Genomic DNA, 18574 nt, shown 5'->3' on the forward strand with positions numbered 1-18574 from the left:
CATTGAAGTTAAGCTTGTCACTGTAACATAATTGTTACAGTTTTAGTGTGAAAGGGGATACATTGTATCGCCCCTGCACACCACATAAGGTGGGGTATGCTGGCTTCACAGAATAACATGTAAAAGGGATCCAAAGATACTTTCTACCCTTGGGAACTGTAGTTCTCTCAAGGTTAGCAAAAGAAAGTTAAGAGGGGAGCCCCTACAGCAACCCAGCAACAATAGGCACTTATTGCCAATAAGTTGTTAAAGAGGATAACTTTAAAAAGACACTATGGAGAGTCTTAAAAACAACATCCATAAAAAGAGTTAAAGGTTGTGTGAGTGTGGAAAAAGGTCCCACTCACTGAGGTATTAAGGAAAAATATCCCACTAGTAAAGCAAAAGGTTCTGGGGTTGACCCAGGTCATGAAGATTTACCAGTTCTGTGAAAATCTTACCTAACAGAGGCCATGTTTCTCCCCTAGACCGTAAAGACAGACCCTTGGGGGGTCAGAAAACGATAACGGCATTCCGCTCCGAGTTTGAAGCCCAAAGCCATTGCAAGATAAGACATTAAAAAATACTCAGAATAACAGTTTTCCTGAAGCGAACGGATTGCGCAGAAAAGAAAAAGTGGTGCAGCGCCTGAAGAGATACTGGCCAAACAGGATGCCTCCAGGTGGCATAAAGGTTTCTGCAGACCAGCTACATTGTAGTTCGAATATCAGATACGGAATCCGTGGAAGGAACAAATCCATTAGAAATCTCCTTTCACAATTGGGCTTTGGCAATGTACTAAAGAAATCATTCCACTACAGCTCAATATCTAATCTTTGACCAAGCTACCAAGTAGAAGTAGATCTCGAGTGCAAACCCGATTTTCTAAACAGAGTAAAGCAGCAGGCCTGTGCAACATTTTCCTTCAACAACAAAACAAGTGCAAAATAACATACCTCATCAATAACATTTTTTAAGGTTATTTTCAGATAGTGCTTTCCAGCAATTTTCATTGTCTCATCCAGACATCGTGTTGCCAAAGAATTTCCTCTAAAAATTGTGTTTGCTTCTCTGAAACAAAATAGAAAAGAGTAGTATTGACAAATTAATATTTTTTACATTACAGTTGTGTATTTTTATATCATTGGTATTTCTTCCTAATTCCGCATTCTTCTCCCACATGGTTGGTGGTAATGCCCTTTTGGAAGGCCTTCCAACGACTACCCTGGCTCCCCTGAATGTGTTCTGCATGCTGCAGCACAGCTTTAAGGACTCTGCAAAACTGACCACATCGCCCCCACCCTCATCAAACGACACTGGCAAGCCGTATCATCTTCAAATCCTGCTGCATCATCTACAATGCAGTCACCCTGAAGTCCCCAAGCTACCTTACTGAAACATTCAGCATTTCCAGAGGGCAACAATGTATCAGAAGAAAGGACCACTTGAACTCTGCCAGGGCAGGAAAGAAAACAGAAGACCGGCCTTGTCTGTCTATACCCCAAGACTCCGGAACCTCCTCCCCATCACCATCCAACTCACCCCCTCGCTGCGACAGTTCAGGAAGGAGCTCAAGACCCTCCTCTTCAAGGAAAGGCTCCTCCCCAACACCCAGGTCCATACACTATCCACTCACCACCACACCCAACATTGGGTGATCTGATCCCCAGTGTTTCCTCCCCTGGTTACTTGTAGATCCATTACTGACAATTGCCCTCCCTACCCAGTTAGATCCCCAATCCCTTATTTCTCTGCCCCCTAACCTTGTTCTCCCCCCTTTGATTGTAAAGTGCTCCACTGCTTCCTGAAGCTAGTTCTGCGCTCAATAAATACCCCAAGAACAACAACAATAATAACAATACAAATATTGGTTTGTGTGTAATTTGCAATAATAAATGAGGACATTGACATGAACAACTATTTTGGGAGTAGTGCAGATGTTATTTTTTCCCCTTTTCCATATGCTTTTAGAATTTGTGTTAGATATTGTACTCATTTTAGCATACCCTTCTCCACACCAATTTAATGTTCTGTAATTAAAGTAAGTGTTTTAAGGTAAAAACTTTTACATCGTCCTCTGCTCCCTTCTCTGCTCTATAGTTTGTATGCTTCATTGATCCACATGTATTTCAGTAGGAGAAGCACCATTTTCTGGCTGTGCACTGCAATTCTAGCCTGGAAATCAAGCTCTGAAACAACAATTATCAATCATAAAACACAGCCTGTACCTACAGTAATACAGACCTTCAGAAATGTAGACAATGTAAAACACACTGCAAGGTGTAAAAATAAACATCTACAGTGGTAAAATGAGGATCAGCCATCTGGTAACCTACAAAGGTGGCATGCAAAAGGCTGAGATGGTACAGAGCTTTGGGTCATAATGCCACTCATGTCATTAGGTAATTCTTGATTCCCCATTATCTGGGAAATGTTTAGAAATAAAAACGTGTAAGTTCCTTCCAGGTCTTACTAGTGATCAGCTTCATATTTTTGTTGCACTTTGGGCACCCTTATGAACCTCAAAAGATAAGGGGCTATCAACAAGGTGCCCATTTGCCTCCCTGCACGAGTACCCTGATCCAGAAAGTTGTACTGGTTCGGGTTGGTGCTAGTTATACCACTCGTGCTTGTTATACCACTGGTATGATCTCAGAGCCCTGTGGGTTGAACGCCCTCGGGGACCCTAGTCGAGGTCAGTGGAGTGCTTGTGTGCACTCAGTATGCATGCAGCCAGTGCGGTTTACGTGGTGTGTAGCTGCATTTTAATGCTAGGTGTGGTGTAGTGGTTGTGAGAAGGCAGTAGAATGTGTGCAGCAAGACCGTTGACCTCAGAGTTTGCATTCTGGTGGTGGTGGAGCTTATTTATGAGATGTGTGCAGCTAGGCCGATTTTTTCGTGGGATGTAGCTGCGTTCTAAAGACGGTTGGGTGTTCATGGAGGTGTGTAGATATGTGTGCAGCTAGGCCAAAATTGATCGAGGGGTATAGCTGCATTCTATTGTTTGTTGGTGTAGAGGAGAGAGTGAGCATATCGATATGTGCGAGTGTCTGTGCAGAGTTGGTGGGAGAACCCCATTTCAGATTACTTTCCAGTGTCCACTGAGCTGACCGTATCTATTCTAGAGGTTTGGAGCATTGATTAGCCGGGAGAGTTTGTTCCGATTACCGGGCTTTAGTTTGTCTTTCCCTGCTTGACAGTGTCATCGGTGTTGAGTGGCCATATGCCTAATCTTTATTGGGTTAAGCGAATGGCAGGTCTATGGTCGTCCCTGTGTCTCGTTGAGTCTACCATTGTTTATAAGAAAGAGAAGTTAAGCAGGACTACGGATAGTTTAAACAGAATCCCAGCTCCGTCAGTAGTCATATTGTCTCCATCGTGTGCTCGTCGGCCATTACACGAGAGAGGGCAAGTAGCAGCCAATCATCCAGGTACAGGTATACGTGTATGCCCTGCAGACCCAGATGGGCTGCCACTGGGCCCATGCATTTTGTAAACACTCTTGGGGCCGATGTCAAGCCGAACGGTAGTGCCTTGAAGTGGTCGACAAGGACTTTGGCTCTGCCGGTAGAGCCTGCTTGCGCTGCCCGGCCTTCTCTTCCCCCGGCCTAGGCTTTTCTGATTTCTACCATAACTTGGCTGGGGTGGACGAATTTCTCTTTGAAGAGGAGCTCAATGGCAGACTGGCTATGGAGGTGGACGGCCAAAGTGATTGCGGCCTACCCAAACTGGGACCCGCATCAGCGGCAAACCCGGTGGAATCGGACTTGCAGTTCTTGGCCTTATCTTGGACCCCTACGGATGGGATGAGCTCATAGGACTTTGACCTCTTCCCAGAGGGAGACCGCTCTTCCGACCGGCCGGTCGTGGGCGAGGCATGACCCTGCTCGGAGTACGGGGCAGAGGACCTTCCTCCAAGTGAGCGGAGCCGCCAGGGTGCTATTCCTGTCTTTCTTTGTCTTCTTCGAGAAGCCCAGGCATATCTCTCACCCATCCTCATTGTTGTCCGGGTGCAGACAGTAAAGACACTGTAGATGTTTGTCCTGAAGGGCCTGAAAAGGGTCCTTCTCTTCTTTTTCTCCTCCGTCATGGTCGGAGGGTGCGAAGTAGGCCCAAGATAGCCTTCCAGAAACTTCAATGAATCTTCGCCCTTGAGGGGTGCAAAACTTCACCGACAATGGATCCCCGTTGCCGGCCGATGAGGAAAGAGCACATGGGCTCTGGTAGAAACAAAAATAGAACTTTTTCACAAACAGTCTTGGAAAAACATACAAAATAGCTTGGAGAGCAACTCGAGGACTCCCAACACTGAAGTGTGCGGTAAAAATCTGAAGATGGCTGACAGAAGCAGGGCTTAGGGAGAGAACCATCATTGGATGACCCAGAGGACACAGTTTTAAAGAGAAAGTGAAACAGTTTTTTCTTTCACCGAGGATTCCCAGCCTGACGACGGGGAATATTCATGAGCATGTGAATCCATGCCAGACCCCATGTTGGAGAACAAAGCTCCCTGTACGGCACTGAAGGTTCTAATGATACCACACAAAGGCATGCTAAGTTTCCCGAATTTCCAACAGTAGTATTGGGCAACAACTTCGGGTGATCAAGAATTGGTTTGCGGAAGGCTCTGAGAAAAGGTGGATACATATGGCTAGGACAGTAGTCGAGGGTACCGTTAGGCGAGACTCTTTGGCTACACAAATCAGACCGGCCATAGAATATGCATAAAAGCAAGATCATAAAACTAGTAGAAAACACATGGGACAAAGTAGCTATGCATCATCGAACCACCTCTTTTCCTTCCCCCTATATGACAATATTTCATAATCCACAATTTACTCCCGGGCTTGAGAAAAGCGTCTTTCCTCATTGGAAATAGGCATGATGCACAAAGCTAAGGGATATGTTTCAGGAGGAACTTATTAAACCCTTTGCTCAATGCAAGACAGAATTAGGGTTGAGTGAAGGTGATAGACTACAATATTTCCAACTTCGCCACTGGTTATGGGCCCCCACCAAAAGAGGGCTGCTGTCGGAACCCTCACGCCTTTTGAGAAATTCTTCATAGCGAATTTGGGGGATAAACACCTCATCTCTAATCTATACAAGTTAATACGGTATCACTACATATTATCCCCACCAAAAATATCGCCGTATTTATGGTCGTCTGGAACGGCCATAGGCAATATTTTTAGGGGGGGATAATTTTTGGGGTTTCTGGGAGCAGGGGTTGCGGGTGTCCCCCCCGCTCCTTTAAAAATAATGCAAGGGTTGCAGGGGTGTCCAGGGTGTTCCATGCCTTAATATCGCCGCAAAAATATGGCAATATTTTTGTATGGCGATATTTTTGTGGGGATATTAACACATGGAACCGTTAATACTTGACGCAGAGGAGGACACAGTACTTATTTATAGGGCTAAAAAGGAAAACATACTTGGCGAACCAATCCCTGAGGAAGAATGGTAACACCACTGGGTAGATATCCATGAATTAGCTCAAGCCATACAAATTAGGGAAATTTGGTATAAAAGTATGACTCAATGGCACTATACGCCGGTGCGCCTACATCGGATGAATACAGTCTCTCAGAATTGTTGGAGAGATTGTGAGGGTTTAGCAGACTGGATGCATGTATGGTGGAGTTTTCCGAAACTGGGGGAATAATGGAATACAATTAATAATAAAATTCAATCAATATTTTGAAATCAAGGGGTCAGAGGCCCACAAAGAGAGTTTGCTATGCATCGGAGACCAGAACAATAGACTTTGGCCAAAGCATAGACGGAAAGTGTATGTTACGTTAAGCCTTGTGTGCTCTTGGTCATTGCACAAAAATGGAAGACTAAGGATTCTCCACAGGAACAGGATTGGCTAGTCAGGGTCTGGAACTGTCGTTGGAATGGATTACATACTCACTGCAAGGAAATCAGACAACATTTACAAGGGAATGGGAAATGGTCCTGGTCTTTTTACAGGATGATTATAGGGAATCTTAATGCCCCCAAAAACTATGCATCCTTGGAATCGAGTGACAAAGTGAATATTGTCTCTACCCCAAACTGCATAGAAAGAGGGGGTTAGGGGTACAGGGTGGGGAAATTTTATTTTCCGTTTATGTTTTTAGGTCAGATTGTTTTTTTAATGTTGAGTCAAATACCAATAAAAACGTTTTTAAAGTGAGAGTGTACATCATAAAGACACAAAAGGACACTTTTAAGCTCAAGTCAGTCAGCCCAGGATGAGGTTGATAATCGAAAAAAGTGTGGAAAGTAGTAAAGAGACACAGCAAGAGTCCCAAAGTAATAGGGGCCAAGACCCTATCTTGAAAAGCCTAAGAATTATATCTAAGGAACACAAGGGGCGACATTGGAGATTGAAGAATCCCCTACAGAAACTAAAGAAACTAGTTCATACAATGACAAAGAACTATTTGATGATAGAATATTGAGGCTAGAAAAGCATATCCAGGAGATGGGAGTCATTCTCCTGGACCTCTTTTCTTTTGATGTTTTGAATAGTGGCAGGCTCAGCATAGGGTAATGTTTGGACGGAGGACGGACTGTTGATTTCCACGGCACTATTGACGAGCACACTAGTTCATTTTGTGTTAGGTAGGGTAAACCCTTTAATTAGGCCTTCTTCCATATTATTGCAATAAAATATGCTAAGAATGCCACCCCCCTTTGTCCGCCTCCTCCTGACCTACCACACCTCTATATGAAATAATATATCGGAACAACAGAACTCACTATTGACTTCTTATGGGGTGTCCTTTAGGTGCATGTAACACAAATATTCCTCATCCGGTTCAGTAATTTTACTAGTGTACTTCAAGATAATGTCGGTACGATTTAGGGAACTGTTGGCTCACAGGAATCCATTCCTTCCTTTAGGCTTCCAAAATGAAGACTAGTGATGTGAAATCCAGTAACAAGGCAACTGTACTTTGCTGCCCTAGGACGATTGGTAGTGTTGGAGCCGTCTGTTGTTGACCCGGCCAACCCTGATGATTCTCCAATGAAATTCTTTTTCATTTCTTCAGCTGTTCTGTTGCTGGGGAATTACTGACTCACCTGTAGGTGTTTGTTCCATTCTTCTGTGATTGTAGGGCTTCCCTATTGAGCTAGCCTATCCAAAACTGAAATTTGACCATCCGTGCTGGTGAAGTCATCACTTACCTCTGCAAGCTACTGTCATTTGGATTGCTGAATGGAACTCTTGAGTTGGGCTGCATCTGTTAGGTTATTGTCAGAAAACAGCTCCACTGTGTTCTGCCTTGGTCTCTATGCAGACTGCACCATCCAGCGACTAACACTGAAAAATGGTGCTTATGCGCAGCCCCACGTACCCTTGCCAATATGGCTGTCACAAACCCACAGAGAGGTAGTGTTGGAAGGGGCGGGACATACTGAATATTCTGATAAGCTCCAGCTTTGCCGGTAAGCCTTGCTTCACAACTATTCTGCCTCTAGTATCCTTCCCATCTCTTCTCCGCCTGCCTCCTTCTAATACCCGATTTCCCCATCTCGGTTTATCATTACTGTGATCGCCTCGCTCCTCCTTATTTGTCTGCTTGATCACTGCATCGCAAGTCACCTGCCTTTGTATCCTTCCTCTGGCACTCTGATTATCTTGTGCTTCTTCGAGCAACCCACGTTAGGGAAAGACTCAGCTTTGAATGTTTTTTCTCTGCTCAGAGGTTTCTTTAATTAGATCAGCAATCCCTTTGCTCTCCCTCTGTTTATTCAGGGACATCTGTGAATGCCAGAGAGGACAGGTCCTTCCTCTTCACTTCCAAGCAGAAGGAATCCAAACCGGTAAAGCAGTCGCTGATAGTTCTATCTTTCAGGGCTCCGCCGGGCATACCCTGCACTTACCTCCAAAGGACAACATTGGTTCATTGTATCCTGTGAGCCCATACATCTAACATTGGGACTTCGAGTTAACTGTTTCTAAAGCATGTGTGCCTATCGAAAAAGTCCAGTTGGATTTGTGTGGACATTCTATGTTTCTTATCCATATTCTTAAAAGTTATTTTACTGTTTATCATTTTCATAGCTCTTATTCGGCATAAAACCAACAAGAGCACATCATAAAACAAAGTTTCTTCAGAATACAAAAACAGTTTAAAACCGAGTAATACATACCAAAGAATTAATGCACGCATTTCATTCCATAAAACTGAGCTCATAAATAGAACTATAACATTACTACATGTACGGGGGAGTGTACTCGCAACCCCATCACTAACGTTGTATACAATATGCTAACCTAATACAAAGTTTAAAGAGATAGCCTACCACAATTACACTTCATGGGGGAGAGAGCGCACACAACCCCAAACTAAAAAAACATAACATACAACCATACATATCTGAGGTCCTAAATAAACAATCACCTAAAGGGTAAATTCAATCCTTTAAATCAAGGGCGCAATTCCCTCCTTGCCTTAGATCTCATCAACCATGCACAATGGATGAATTTTACAACTCTGCAAACTTTGTCCACGTCATCTGTCTGTTTGCAGAGTTCCAGAGCAAATCACTATTACTCTAAAAAATGCCCTTGAGTAAATAGGCCTCCGCGAACTGAGCTGCAGACATGAAAAAAGGAAATGTATCTCAGTTTCCTCATCAAAGCCGCAGAGAGGACATTTGACTAAGTAACTGGTACCAACTGGGTTCCAGGTGAATCAACTAAGAGGAGGATCCCACCTTATAGAGGCCTCCACCTCACATAGGCAAAATGCTACAGCAGATTGGTCTACAGCAAACATGTAAGGGCTCCAATCCTGATTACTGTAACAATGTTGGTTGCCTGCTGCGGTCATACCCAGAATGCCTTGTCTGCAGCCAGTGAGGTGTGGGGGCAGAACGTTCAGGAGGTATAAGCAACACCAAGATGGTGAGACCCCTCGGTGGTCCAAATGTCTGCTCTTGGCTAGTCTAACTCTGTCACCTTCCTCTGTCTGCCTACATCAAAATGTCTCCAGTAATCAGCACCTTGGTGTGAGAGGGCCATGGCCATGTCAGGACTGTTTTTGAAGCACCCGTCCCCAGGGGTCCTCCCAGAGAGGTTTCCTATTCCTTGGAGGAAGGTGTCAGCTCTCCTTAGGGGAGGGTCAAAGAGGTCTTACTGGCCTTCACTAAGCTGAAAATAATAGGCCAATCAAAGCTTGTGGTATAATTCTCAGTAGCCAAAATGTCATCACTGCGCATGGCTTGTATTTAGATTGTAACAACTACCACCAGGCTGCTGGGTACACATTTATATTCTGAACCAGAGGTACAGATGGTTAAATAAGAACCTCTGCATGTTGGAACTTTGTTCCAGCAGCTGTGTTCAGGAATGCTCGTGACCTTTGAACCTCCACCATTTTATTGCTAAAAATCCCAAAAGACTTAGACCCTCTAAGGTGGCCTTCAAACATACTGAGTGAGGTGCTGCCATTGATCTACTTGATTCAAATCAAACAGTCCACAAGAGCAATGGAAAATAACACGGGCAAATCAGATATTGCGCTGCTGGCGAGAGAAATGCTGGCAATCTTTCAGAATAACCCACATGTCATCTGCATGAAAGAAAACGGAGTATCTATTGGCGTCATTTCGCAGAACCATTGGGTGTCCCCGCCTAGGATCCAGAGTGTCTGGGCAGGCAGGAAGTTTTGAGGAGTCTTCCACCCCCATGTCTTTTGCCTGCCAGAGTGCCTGAATGGGACCAGCTCCCACTAGTGGTCTGGCTGTCCTGTCGTGATTGCACAGCCAAACGCCACTTTCTGTAAACTGCTAAGGAAGATTGCAGAGGACTTAGTGCTGGAACAGTATAAAAGGTGAGGCTCCTGGAGTGAAAAGCAAGTCGACCACTGGAAGCTGAATTAACAAGACGACGACAACCGGAGACGCCTGCAGACACTTTGCAACACCGTGAAGCGACCACTGCTGTCCTGACCCCGTCTTCTGTGAACTCCAAAGAGGACTCCTCCCTTTGACTGGTGGGAACAACCAGTCCCAAGACAAACTTTGATTTGAGCCATCTCCCGAGGGCCTATGAGTTTCCAGAGCTGCGGAACCCCAATACCAGGAAACCTGCTGCCCATTTCAAGAGCATCATCGTGGAAAGGCCACATTCACCTAAGTCTTTGGTGAGCATTCAAGGGCAATCCAGAGACACAATCCAACTCGTCCAGACCGCCTCATCAGAGTGTGGGACTGCAGGTTGATGAAAGATGTGTCAAAGGTCCTCCCTCGAGACTGCTGCTGAAAGATCCCATCCATTGTCCTGCCTTTTGTCATCAGACCGAGGAATCAGGAGGTCGGGTACATCGCAGCAACATTGCAGAGCATCCACAACAAACGTTTTCTTCAAACCTAAGGTCTGTGAGGAAAAAAGTTATTTCTTACCTTATTCTCAAAGTCGCTCCAAAGCGTTAGAGTGCACTTGGAAGTGTCCGGGGCAACCCCCTCTTACCTTTCGACTCAAGCCACTGGTTGTGTCCCTCTAGAGAGTCCTTTAACAGGGTCTCCAACGTTGGTCAAGCCTTCATGTATCTTCTTTCCTAGAGAGTATAAAGTATCCAGAAGAACTTTTGACTTCAGCTGCTTTTCAAGATTTAAGCCTCTCTGAACTGCCTTTTAGCTAGGGTTGCGTTTTGGACTTTAAAAGACTTGCTGTGCAGCAAAACTGCCTCTAGAACCAAAGCTTTGCTAAAATAACACTAACCAACCGTTTTCCTTCCCAAAAATCATGTGCATGTTGACTAAATGCAATTAGTGTATTACTTTGCTGGTGCGCGTTATTGCCGATAGTACGGTAGACCGGTCTCAAACTCCTGTAACAATTGTGCATGTTCAGCAATTACCAACTAAGAAATGGCCTTTTGAAGGTATTATAAATTATGCCTATGTGTATTGTTTTATTTTACAGAGTAGTCTACAGTGACTCTTGTGTAAATATGATAAATCTATATTTTCATATAAATATATGCATTTCTTATATGTACATTACTAAGTGGGCTCAGTGTACTTACCTACAGCTCATAGCTTCCTCTTAAGATACGCCTGACTGATACTAAGAGTTGGGTATCTACAAACGACTGGGATAGCTTACTAAAGTCTTACCTCCAAGTGGGACTTCAGGAAAACTTGCCTAAAAGTTCCAGCGGTACTTAGCTGCACCCCTATCTTCCCCTTTAAAGGTTTTGATAACTTTTGAACGTTTTGTAACGGTTTGGCTTCGGCAAAACTTGTTGCTGAAAGCCCCCCAAAAGCTGGGAACAGTCTTATTCACTAGAATAACTCCTCCGAAACCTTGTGAGAACCTTTGGGCACAAGGCCCCAGACAACCTAGGACGGGACTTTTAAGTTAGGATAGAATGCCTGTGGACTGTTGGTAATAACTGCTTCCTCACCTTTCCCTTTCAGGCACTGTGGGGTGGGGGGTTAGGGGGCGATTTGGTAATGGCATATTAACTTGCAGTGATAGTATATATGCATCTTTTATTTAGTGTTGCGTGATATTATTACTTTCCTATGGTCATTTGTATAGTGTTTGCTTGACCATGCATGAATATAGCATTTTTAGAACTACTTGTTCATGTGTAATCCTTGCTTGTTCACTGGGTTGGATTTATTGTGGACCCCTAACCTCAGCTCTATTGAGAATTATCCTCCATGCTACCTTGATTGGCTCTGGCTATAGAGCCCAGAGTATCCCGGTCACTAGCTAGGGTGGCCTTCTTATCTGTTCACCAGGCCAGAGTTCAGGAATCCATTCTAACGTTTTCTATTTTGGGTAACTTTCATATCGGACAATGCATCTTTCAATGCAGTGCAAGGGGGATACTTTTGTATCACCCTACACTACACTCACAGGACATTTTGGTTACTTTTAAATACGCCTAAAGACAAGCTGGTGGCAGAAGTTATTTTTCACAATTTTCACTGTACTTTTTGTTAGCCTTCTCGCCTTTACAAAGTTTGGTTACTAACTGGCTAGTGTCCTAACATGGCTGTGCCACAAGGTCTTTTGCTTGTTCTTTAGCCATTTTGTCTGTTGGCCTTCTTCCTGCCTTCTTATCAAGAAAATAATTTATGGTCATGCATTTGCCCAGGTAAGCAGTGATTTAAGCGGGCTAATGCAGACCATGTGTGTTGGAAGCCAGGAAGTGGGTTGGGACTGATTGGTCCAAATACACAAACTAGTTTCTGTATGTTGGAAGTGTATGCAGGGGTTTTACCAACAGTTGTCACTGATTAGAGCATTGCTGGACTATGTGTGAGGGGCAGGGCTCCCCCAGTTTCCCCGGCTTTATTACCCCACCCCAAAACCCTCCACCAGTTTTAATCCTTTACACCACCCCCATATATACTTTTTACAATAAATTCAATTTTATTCGTTATTTTTAATTCGTTATAAAAGTTATTAGTTGTTCTAGATTCGTTAGTATCACTGTATACCATAGCCTTCCTGCAAGATTTCGGCGTCCCAGCATCCAAGGGGCCCGAGATAGACAGCTTTCTTCAACTGCGACATCTGTGATGCCTGCTGTCGCCGTGCATCAGTGGCCATTGCTGAAACCAGCTTTCCCACATCTGGTCGAGTGCCTAGAGGAGGCAAGCATTGGTGGTTGCTGCATTCATCCACAAGAACAGGTTGCATCAGCTCCTGGACCCGTCCGGAACTTCTCTTGCACCTCCTGGGCATCTGTAACCAGATCAGACTGCAGGAAAACCAACCTCTGGTGACCCTCCAATGACCTGCCATATCTGAGGGCCAATCAGAGTACGGGATAAATTACAACTGTACTTACCTCCACCCCTATCTCCACCCTTTAAATGTTTGTAGAACTTTTTAATTGTTTTGTAATTTTTGGCTTTGGCAAGACTTGTTACATAAAGCCCTCCAAACGGTAGAAAAAAGTTTAACCCACCAGTGAACTTCTTCATGTGTCTTCTGGAACCTTCTTCACATCGATGGGACCCTCTCTCCTCCTAACATTTTCCCACTCCCTAAAACTATTTGGAAACTTTATGAACTTTTGGCCACAGGCTCCATACAACTAAGAGTTGGACTTAAGTTAGGGTTGTAATTCCTGTTGACTGTTGGTGATATATCTAATTACTTACCTTCCCCCTTTCAGGTATGGGTGGGTGTGAATTCATTACTTTACATTAACTCATTGTGATTGTATATATGTATTTTACTATTAGTGCTGTGTGATAATATTACCTGTTCTTAGTCATTTTCATAGTGTGTTCTTGGCCTTAAATAAATATAGCTTTTTTTATGACTGTCTAAGTATAATCCTTGATTGCTCACTGTGTGGACCCCTGACCCCACTCACTTTTTCCTGAAAACTTCGTCTTGACCACTCTCCATGCTACCTTGATAGGTTTGGCTACAACTTCCAGTGTTTCCCTGTTCACTACAACTAGGGTAGCCTCCTAAACATCTGTCCACCAGGCCAGAGCTTAGAAATCCAGTCTAACGCCCAGTACAAGGGTCAAAGAGTACAGAAGTAGACAAGTACCTGCCATTTCCGTTATCCTGGCTAGGATCTATGTCCAAAATATTTGAATAGTTGGGCATCCCATCACATGTGGCCCATTGTACCAGTCACCCCACACCTCCTCCAATACTGTGACAGGAACACAGGGACAAACTTGTGGAGATTTTCCAGGCTGTAATTCCACCTCAAATATATCTTGTAGAGACAATCATTAGTGGTCGCTGTTAGGGAGAATTTTAATTTCTGTGCTAATTCACTACAACCCTCGAGAACCCCAGTTCTTTTGCTGGAATTAGGGCGTGTGATGTTTCCTCCAGAGTGGGACCTTTTTCTCACTCCCTCATGTATTTTTCCTTAGTAGGTTTTTTGTCTTTTACTGTTTTATGGAGTCTGACAAACTCCATAGGCATCTGCTTTTTGTATAGTAACAACCAGCACCTTAGGTGCAGTGCCACTAGTCCCTTGGGCTTCTCTTAATGTTTAATTACATTTTCTTGGGTGAACTACCGTTCCCAAAAATAGTAAGATGATCCCTGTTTTACTTATCTTTTTCTTTGTGGGACCAGCACACACCACCCTATGTGCAGTGCGTGCTGGGGGGGTTACTTAGTAATTCTCTATCCCCAGTTCTCATGTGACATTTTTTGTTACACTAACTCCCTTTAAATGGCTGGTGGCAGTGGTTTACTTTCACTACCAGTGTGCATTTCTACCGCAGGCTGAACCCTCAGCTACAATACAGCACCGATGGGTGACAATTCTATTCGAAAATTGTCACTGTCTTCTTTTTTTGCCATTTTCTGTTCCTTAGTTCTTTCTTGCCTTTTACTGTGTTAGTTGAAATTAGTTTGAGCCCTCTGTGTGTTTTGCCTTCGGTGGGCTTCAGCACTGAAGTCTGCCCAGGCTCCAGTGTGTCTGGAATGGCACGAATTGAGGGAGGGTCCCGAAACTTCCCTCCCTGTCCTTTGTCTCTAGGTGCGCCTGAGTGAAACCAGTCCTGATTGGCCGGCTGGCTGTCCTGAAAGAACAGCACCCTGCTGTGTGATTGACAGCCTAGGCTGTGAATTAATGGGAAATTCCATAAAAGGCGAGGTTTTTGGGATTAGAGGCAGAGTTGACAACTGGAGAGTAACATCCGAAGAAGAATCTGTGATGAGACGCCAGCAGCACCCTCCTGGACAGCGAAGTGCCCGGTGAAGCCCTGCAGCTGTGCTGACCCTGTTTTCATATCGAATGGGAAGACTCGTACGGGACCACTTCCTCCCTTGGGCTGGTGGGACGAACTAGCCTCAAGACAAGCATCCGTTTGGCGCAACCCCCAACTTGCTGTGCCTCACCAGAGCGGCAGAAGCGGCAGAAGCCCAATGCTCAGGGTCCTGTGACCATTGAAGAGTGCATCGTCTTGCAAAGTCTGAATCCGCCCAAATCTTTGTGGGCATCCAGAGGACCCTGTAGAAGCAGGAAATCTTGATCCAGTGTTCCCTCACTAGAGTCCAGGACCGAGGAGCAAAGCAGAGTTTTTGTTCTTCATGGACGCCGATGAATAGGCACCAAAAAACTGAAGTGCCACTGAAACAAAGGAAATCCATTGCTGGGGAGTACCTCTGCTGAGTAATGCTGCAGAAGCCAGCCAGCCATCCTCCCTTTTGCCACCACGACAAAGGTCCAGGGGCAAGAGTCTGCCAAGCTGTAGCAAGGAGTAATCCAGCTGAAAATTTTTTCTTCGAATCACAGGTACTGTGGGGGTTGGGGATTTCACCTTTTAGCCATAAACTGTGCTTTCTACCTTGCAAAGTACTTTTTGGAGTTGATCTCAACTCACCTGCACTGGCATAACAGCTTGTGCTCTCTACAAAATAGCTCACTTGAGTTACAGTGATGTATTCTGGAGTTACTAACTTTGTCAAGACTTTATCTAAGAAGAAATGCATCAGAACTATTGACTTTGTCCATTGACTTTGGCTTTCCTGGCTCCCTAAAGGCACTCTTCTGAACCGACTGGCTTTGTCAGTACTTGTTCCCTCACAGGTTACAATTGTTGACACTATTATTGCTGGGATAAAAGTTTACCTGCCTCCCTTTAGGAAATAGTAATTGTTTTACAAACTGTTGAAAGTATGTTCTGCATTTTATTCTATCTTTTCTTCCTTTCACAACTCAATAACTGAATAGGTAACTGAAATAAGTACAATACCGACCTTACTGAAGTCACTCCGTGTGCTGGAACATGGTGTTAGCATACGAAACGTCTTTACCAACTTGTATTGTCTTTTTAAAATCTGAATCATAACTTTGATTGAATGTTCCTAGTAAATAAAACATTTTAAAGAATGATTATTTAAAACTTGTGTATATTATAAATAAATATGTATATATAACTTTAAGTGTGCAAGTGTTACTTGGCTACTTGTACTTACTGATTTCAATTGTACAGATCTACAGCTCACATTACCCCTCTTAAGATAAGCCTGGCTGCTCAGTCAAACTACCAACTTATGTAGTATAGTACAGGCCTATATTGAAAGGTGGGTTACCTAATACCAAGAAGACAAGTCTTGTGTAGTCCTCACGGGTTGGCGTGCACTAATTCTTAACCAAAGGTTGAGCATCTCCAAGCTTGCTGCGCTAGCCCATATGGATGCCCAAGTCTCCCTCGGGATCTATAAGCCCAACGCTTTCTCCTATTTCTTCATATACGGAAAAATCTCCTCCTCATCCCCCTTCTCCAGAAGGTGGCAGATTTGGGATATCCTGCCCCTAAGAATATGATTTCTGATGGTTAATTCGAGGCCTCCTTAACTGCACGATTTTTGATCCAGTGGCAAAGCTGAATGTAAGTAAACTAGTCTGTTTCAGCAAGGTTAATCCTTTTATACCAAGGAATCGTCCCCCAAAACCCCTCTTAAACTGTATCCCCATCAGTCTAAAGGACTTGCCCAGCAGGATCCTCACCCCCTCTTTCTTGAAGTCCCTATAGGAGGCCCAAAAGTTCCTACCAATCTCCTTGCCCTTTATTCCCGATTCTGCCACTTGCCTATAAAGGGTCTCCTGTAGAAAAAGAATCACCAATTTCTGCTTATGGAACATGTTACTAGTTAGGGATCTCTTGTTCTGGGAGTTCAATCCCTTCACGTTCAGTGTGCCTACTGCTACCTCAGCCATATCCCTTTTTCACCATTCGTCGGTTGTCCCTTGTGTTTCCTATGGAATACCTGTCACTTGTTGCACTTGAGCCTCGCTGATTGAGGGTCCCCTTCCTTGTTAACCCCCCTCCCTCCCTTCACCTACCCCCTCCCTCCCTCCCTTCCTCCCTTCCCCTAGCCTGCGGCCCCCCTTACCCTCTTCCCTATCCCCTTTTTGAGGCTTTCAACCACATGCCCTAGCCATGTTGGGCGAGTCCGTCAAACCATCAGGGGTACATCCCCTGCCTTGAGCACCATATCGGGCGGCCCCTCTGACCCTTCTGCCTCCCGGTGGCCCAGAGGGAGTAACTACCCATCCTTTCTTCAATCATTGAAACTAATTTTCCCAACACCTGTATCTCCCCCTGAACAACTACGTGCCTCCTTTGTGCACTTCTACCCGCCCAGACCCCAACTCAATTTTGGTAACCAAAATAACTAACCGCTCGAACAGTAGCCATGCCCGTTCTCTCAACCAACCCCATCAGCTCCAATGAGGCCCCAGTGGAGAAACCAGGGAATCCGATTGCGAAGGAGTTTCAGAGATACAAAAATAAATTTCTCCGTCCTGTCTCAAGTGTACTCGTGGCGGTGTGGGGGGGGGGGTGTTCAGCTTTTGGAACTTCCGGGTCCCCTTTGCCCTTCGCTTTCCTCTCACCGCTTCTGGGCCCCGGGGGCCCCCGGTTGGAATCCGGTCCTTGTCTGCTGCACTCTTGAGGTAGATTCCTCCCAGCGACCCACCAAATTTTCTGTGATGTGCTATATCTCTTCCTCCACCACCAGGTGATGCTGCTCCCCCACCCATTCTAACACCAATACAAAGGGGTAACCCCAGCGGTAACTCACCCCCTTCTCTTGAAACCATTTGGTGAGAGCTCTGCATTTTTTGCACCTCAGCAACGTGTGGGCCGAGAGGTCTTGAAAAACAGTCACCTTTCAATCACCGTATTCCACCTCCTTCATCCGTTTCACTTTTTCCAAGGATTGTCATCTTGTCCCCATAGTAATGTAAGCATGCCAGGACTGAGCGTGGGCCACGGGATCCCCCTCCAGCGCAATGCACTCTATCTATGATGACTCTTTCTCCCCCACTGGAACCTAGGGCTAGTGTTCCCACCAGTGTTTCACCCCCCCCACCTCTTGCAGCCCAAAAAAATAGAGGTTGTTCCACCTCTCGCGGTTCTCAATATCATCCACTTTCAGGCGCAGGTCCTCCTCCAGCCTACATTTCCATAAAGCGTGCCTCAATTTGCATCTCTAAGAGTCCCGTCGCAGTTTGATTGGCCTCCACTTCATCCATTTTGTACTCAAGGGTGTCCACCTTGGCCGAGAGGTCCGCCAGTCTCGCCCCAGAATAGTCTGTATGTCGCTCTTGATGGATCCAAGCTCTGGTGGGGCGGTATTAGCACCCCCCCCGACCCTTGCCTCTGCCAATACTTTGCCACCTTGGTAGTGGAATCGAGCTAGAGCGCCCCTCCAACTCATAGGCTCTCCGGATCGTCTTCACTGCAGCCCCCGTGGCAGGGGGATGGGGGGCAGTCAGGGGTCCAAGTGCCCGGTTCCAGCTCTGGTTACTGTGTCTTGAGATTGTTCCTTCCACCACCAGAATACCTAGTGTGGGCCAGCCCCCCCTGTCCCATCCGGCGCCTCAAGGCTGCATGTCAGATGCTTCTGTGTTTGTTGGGTCCGGTCCTCCCTGGTCACAGGTAAATGTCCATGTCCTTCGGCGGGGAGGGCACCCGTTCTTGCCTCATGTTGACCTCATAGCTAGGCCTCACTGTTTGATCTTGGTGGGTAGCAGGCCCCCACACCTCAGCCTGATAGAGGCGGGGCACCTTGGGACCCTCCTCCCCCTTCAGGTAGCCTCCCTGTATTGGATTCCCTACTTTGTCTCTGACTTAT

General features: G+C 45.4%; 1 protein-coding gene across 1 annotated transcript in view; it reads right to left on the reverse strand.

The window, feature by feature from the left end:
• Window positions 1-18574, reverse strand: part of RASA2 (RAS p21 protein activator 2) — a 1321178-nt gene that overhangs the window by 593031 nt on the left and 709573 nt on the right. The window contains exon 12 of the mRNA XM_069618287.1: window positions 936-1050. Within this exon, the coding sequence (XP_069474388.1) occupies window positions 936-1050 (115 nt within the window). The remainder of the gene's footprint in view (window positions 1-935; window positions 1051-18574) is intronic.

Source organism: Ambystoma mexicanum, chromosome 10 (assembly GCF_040938575.1).
Source record: "Ambystoma mexicanum isolate Mex_15411 chromosome 10, UKY_AmexF1_1, whole genome shotgun sequence".
NCBI lineage: Eukaryota > Metazoa > Chordata > Amphibia > Caudata > Ambystomatidae > Ambystoma > Ambystoma mexicanum.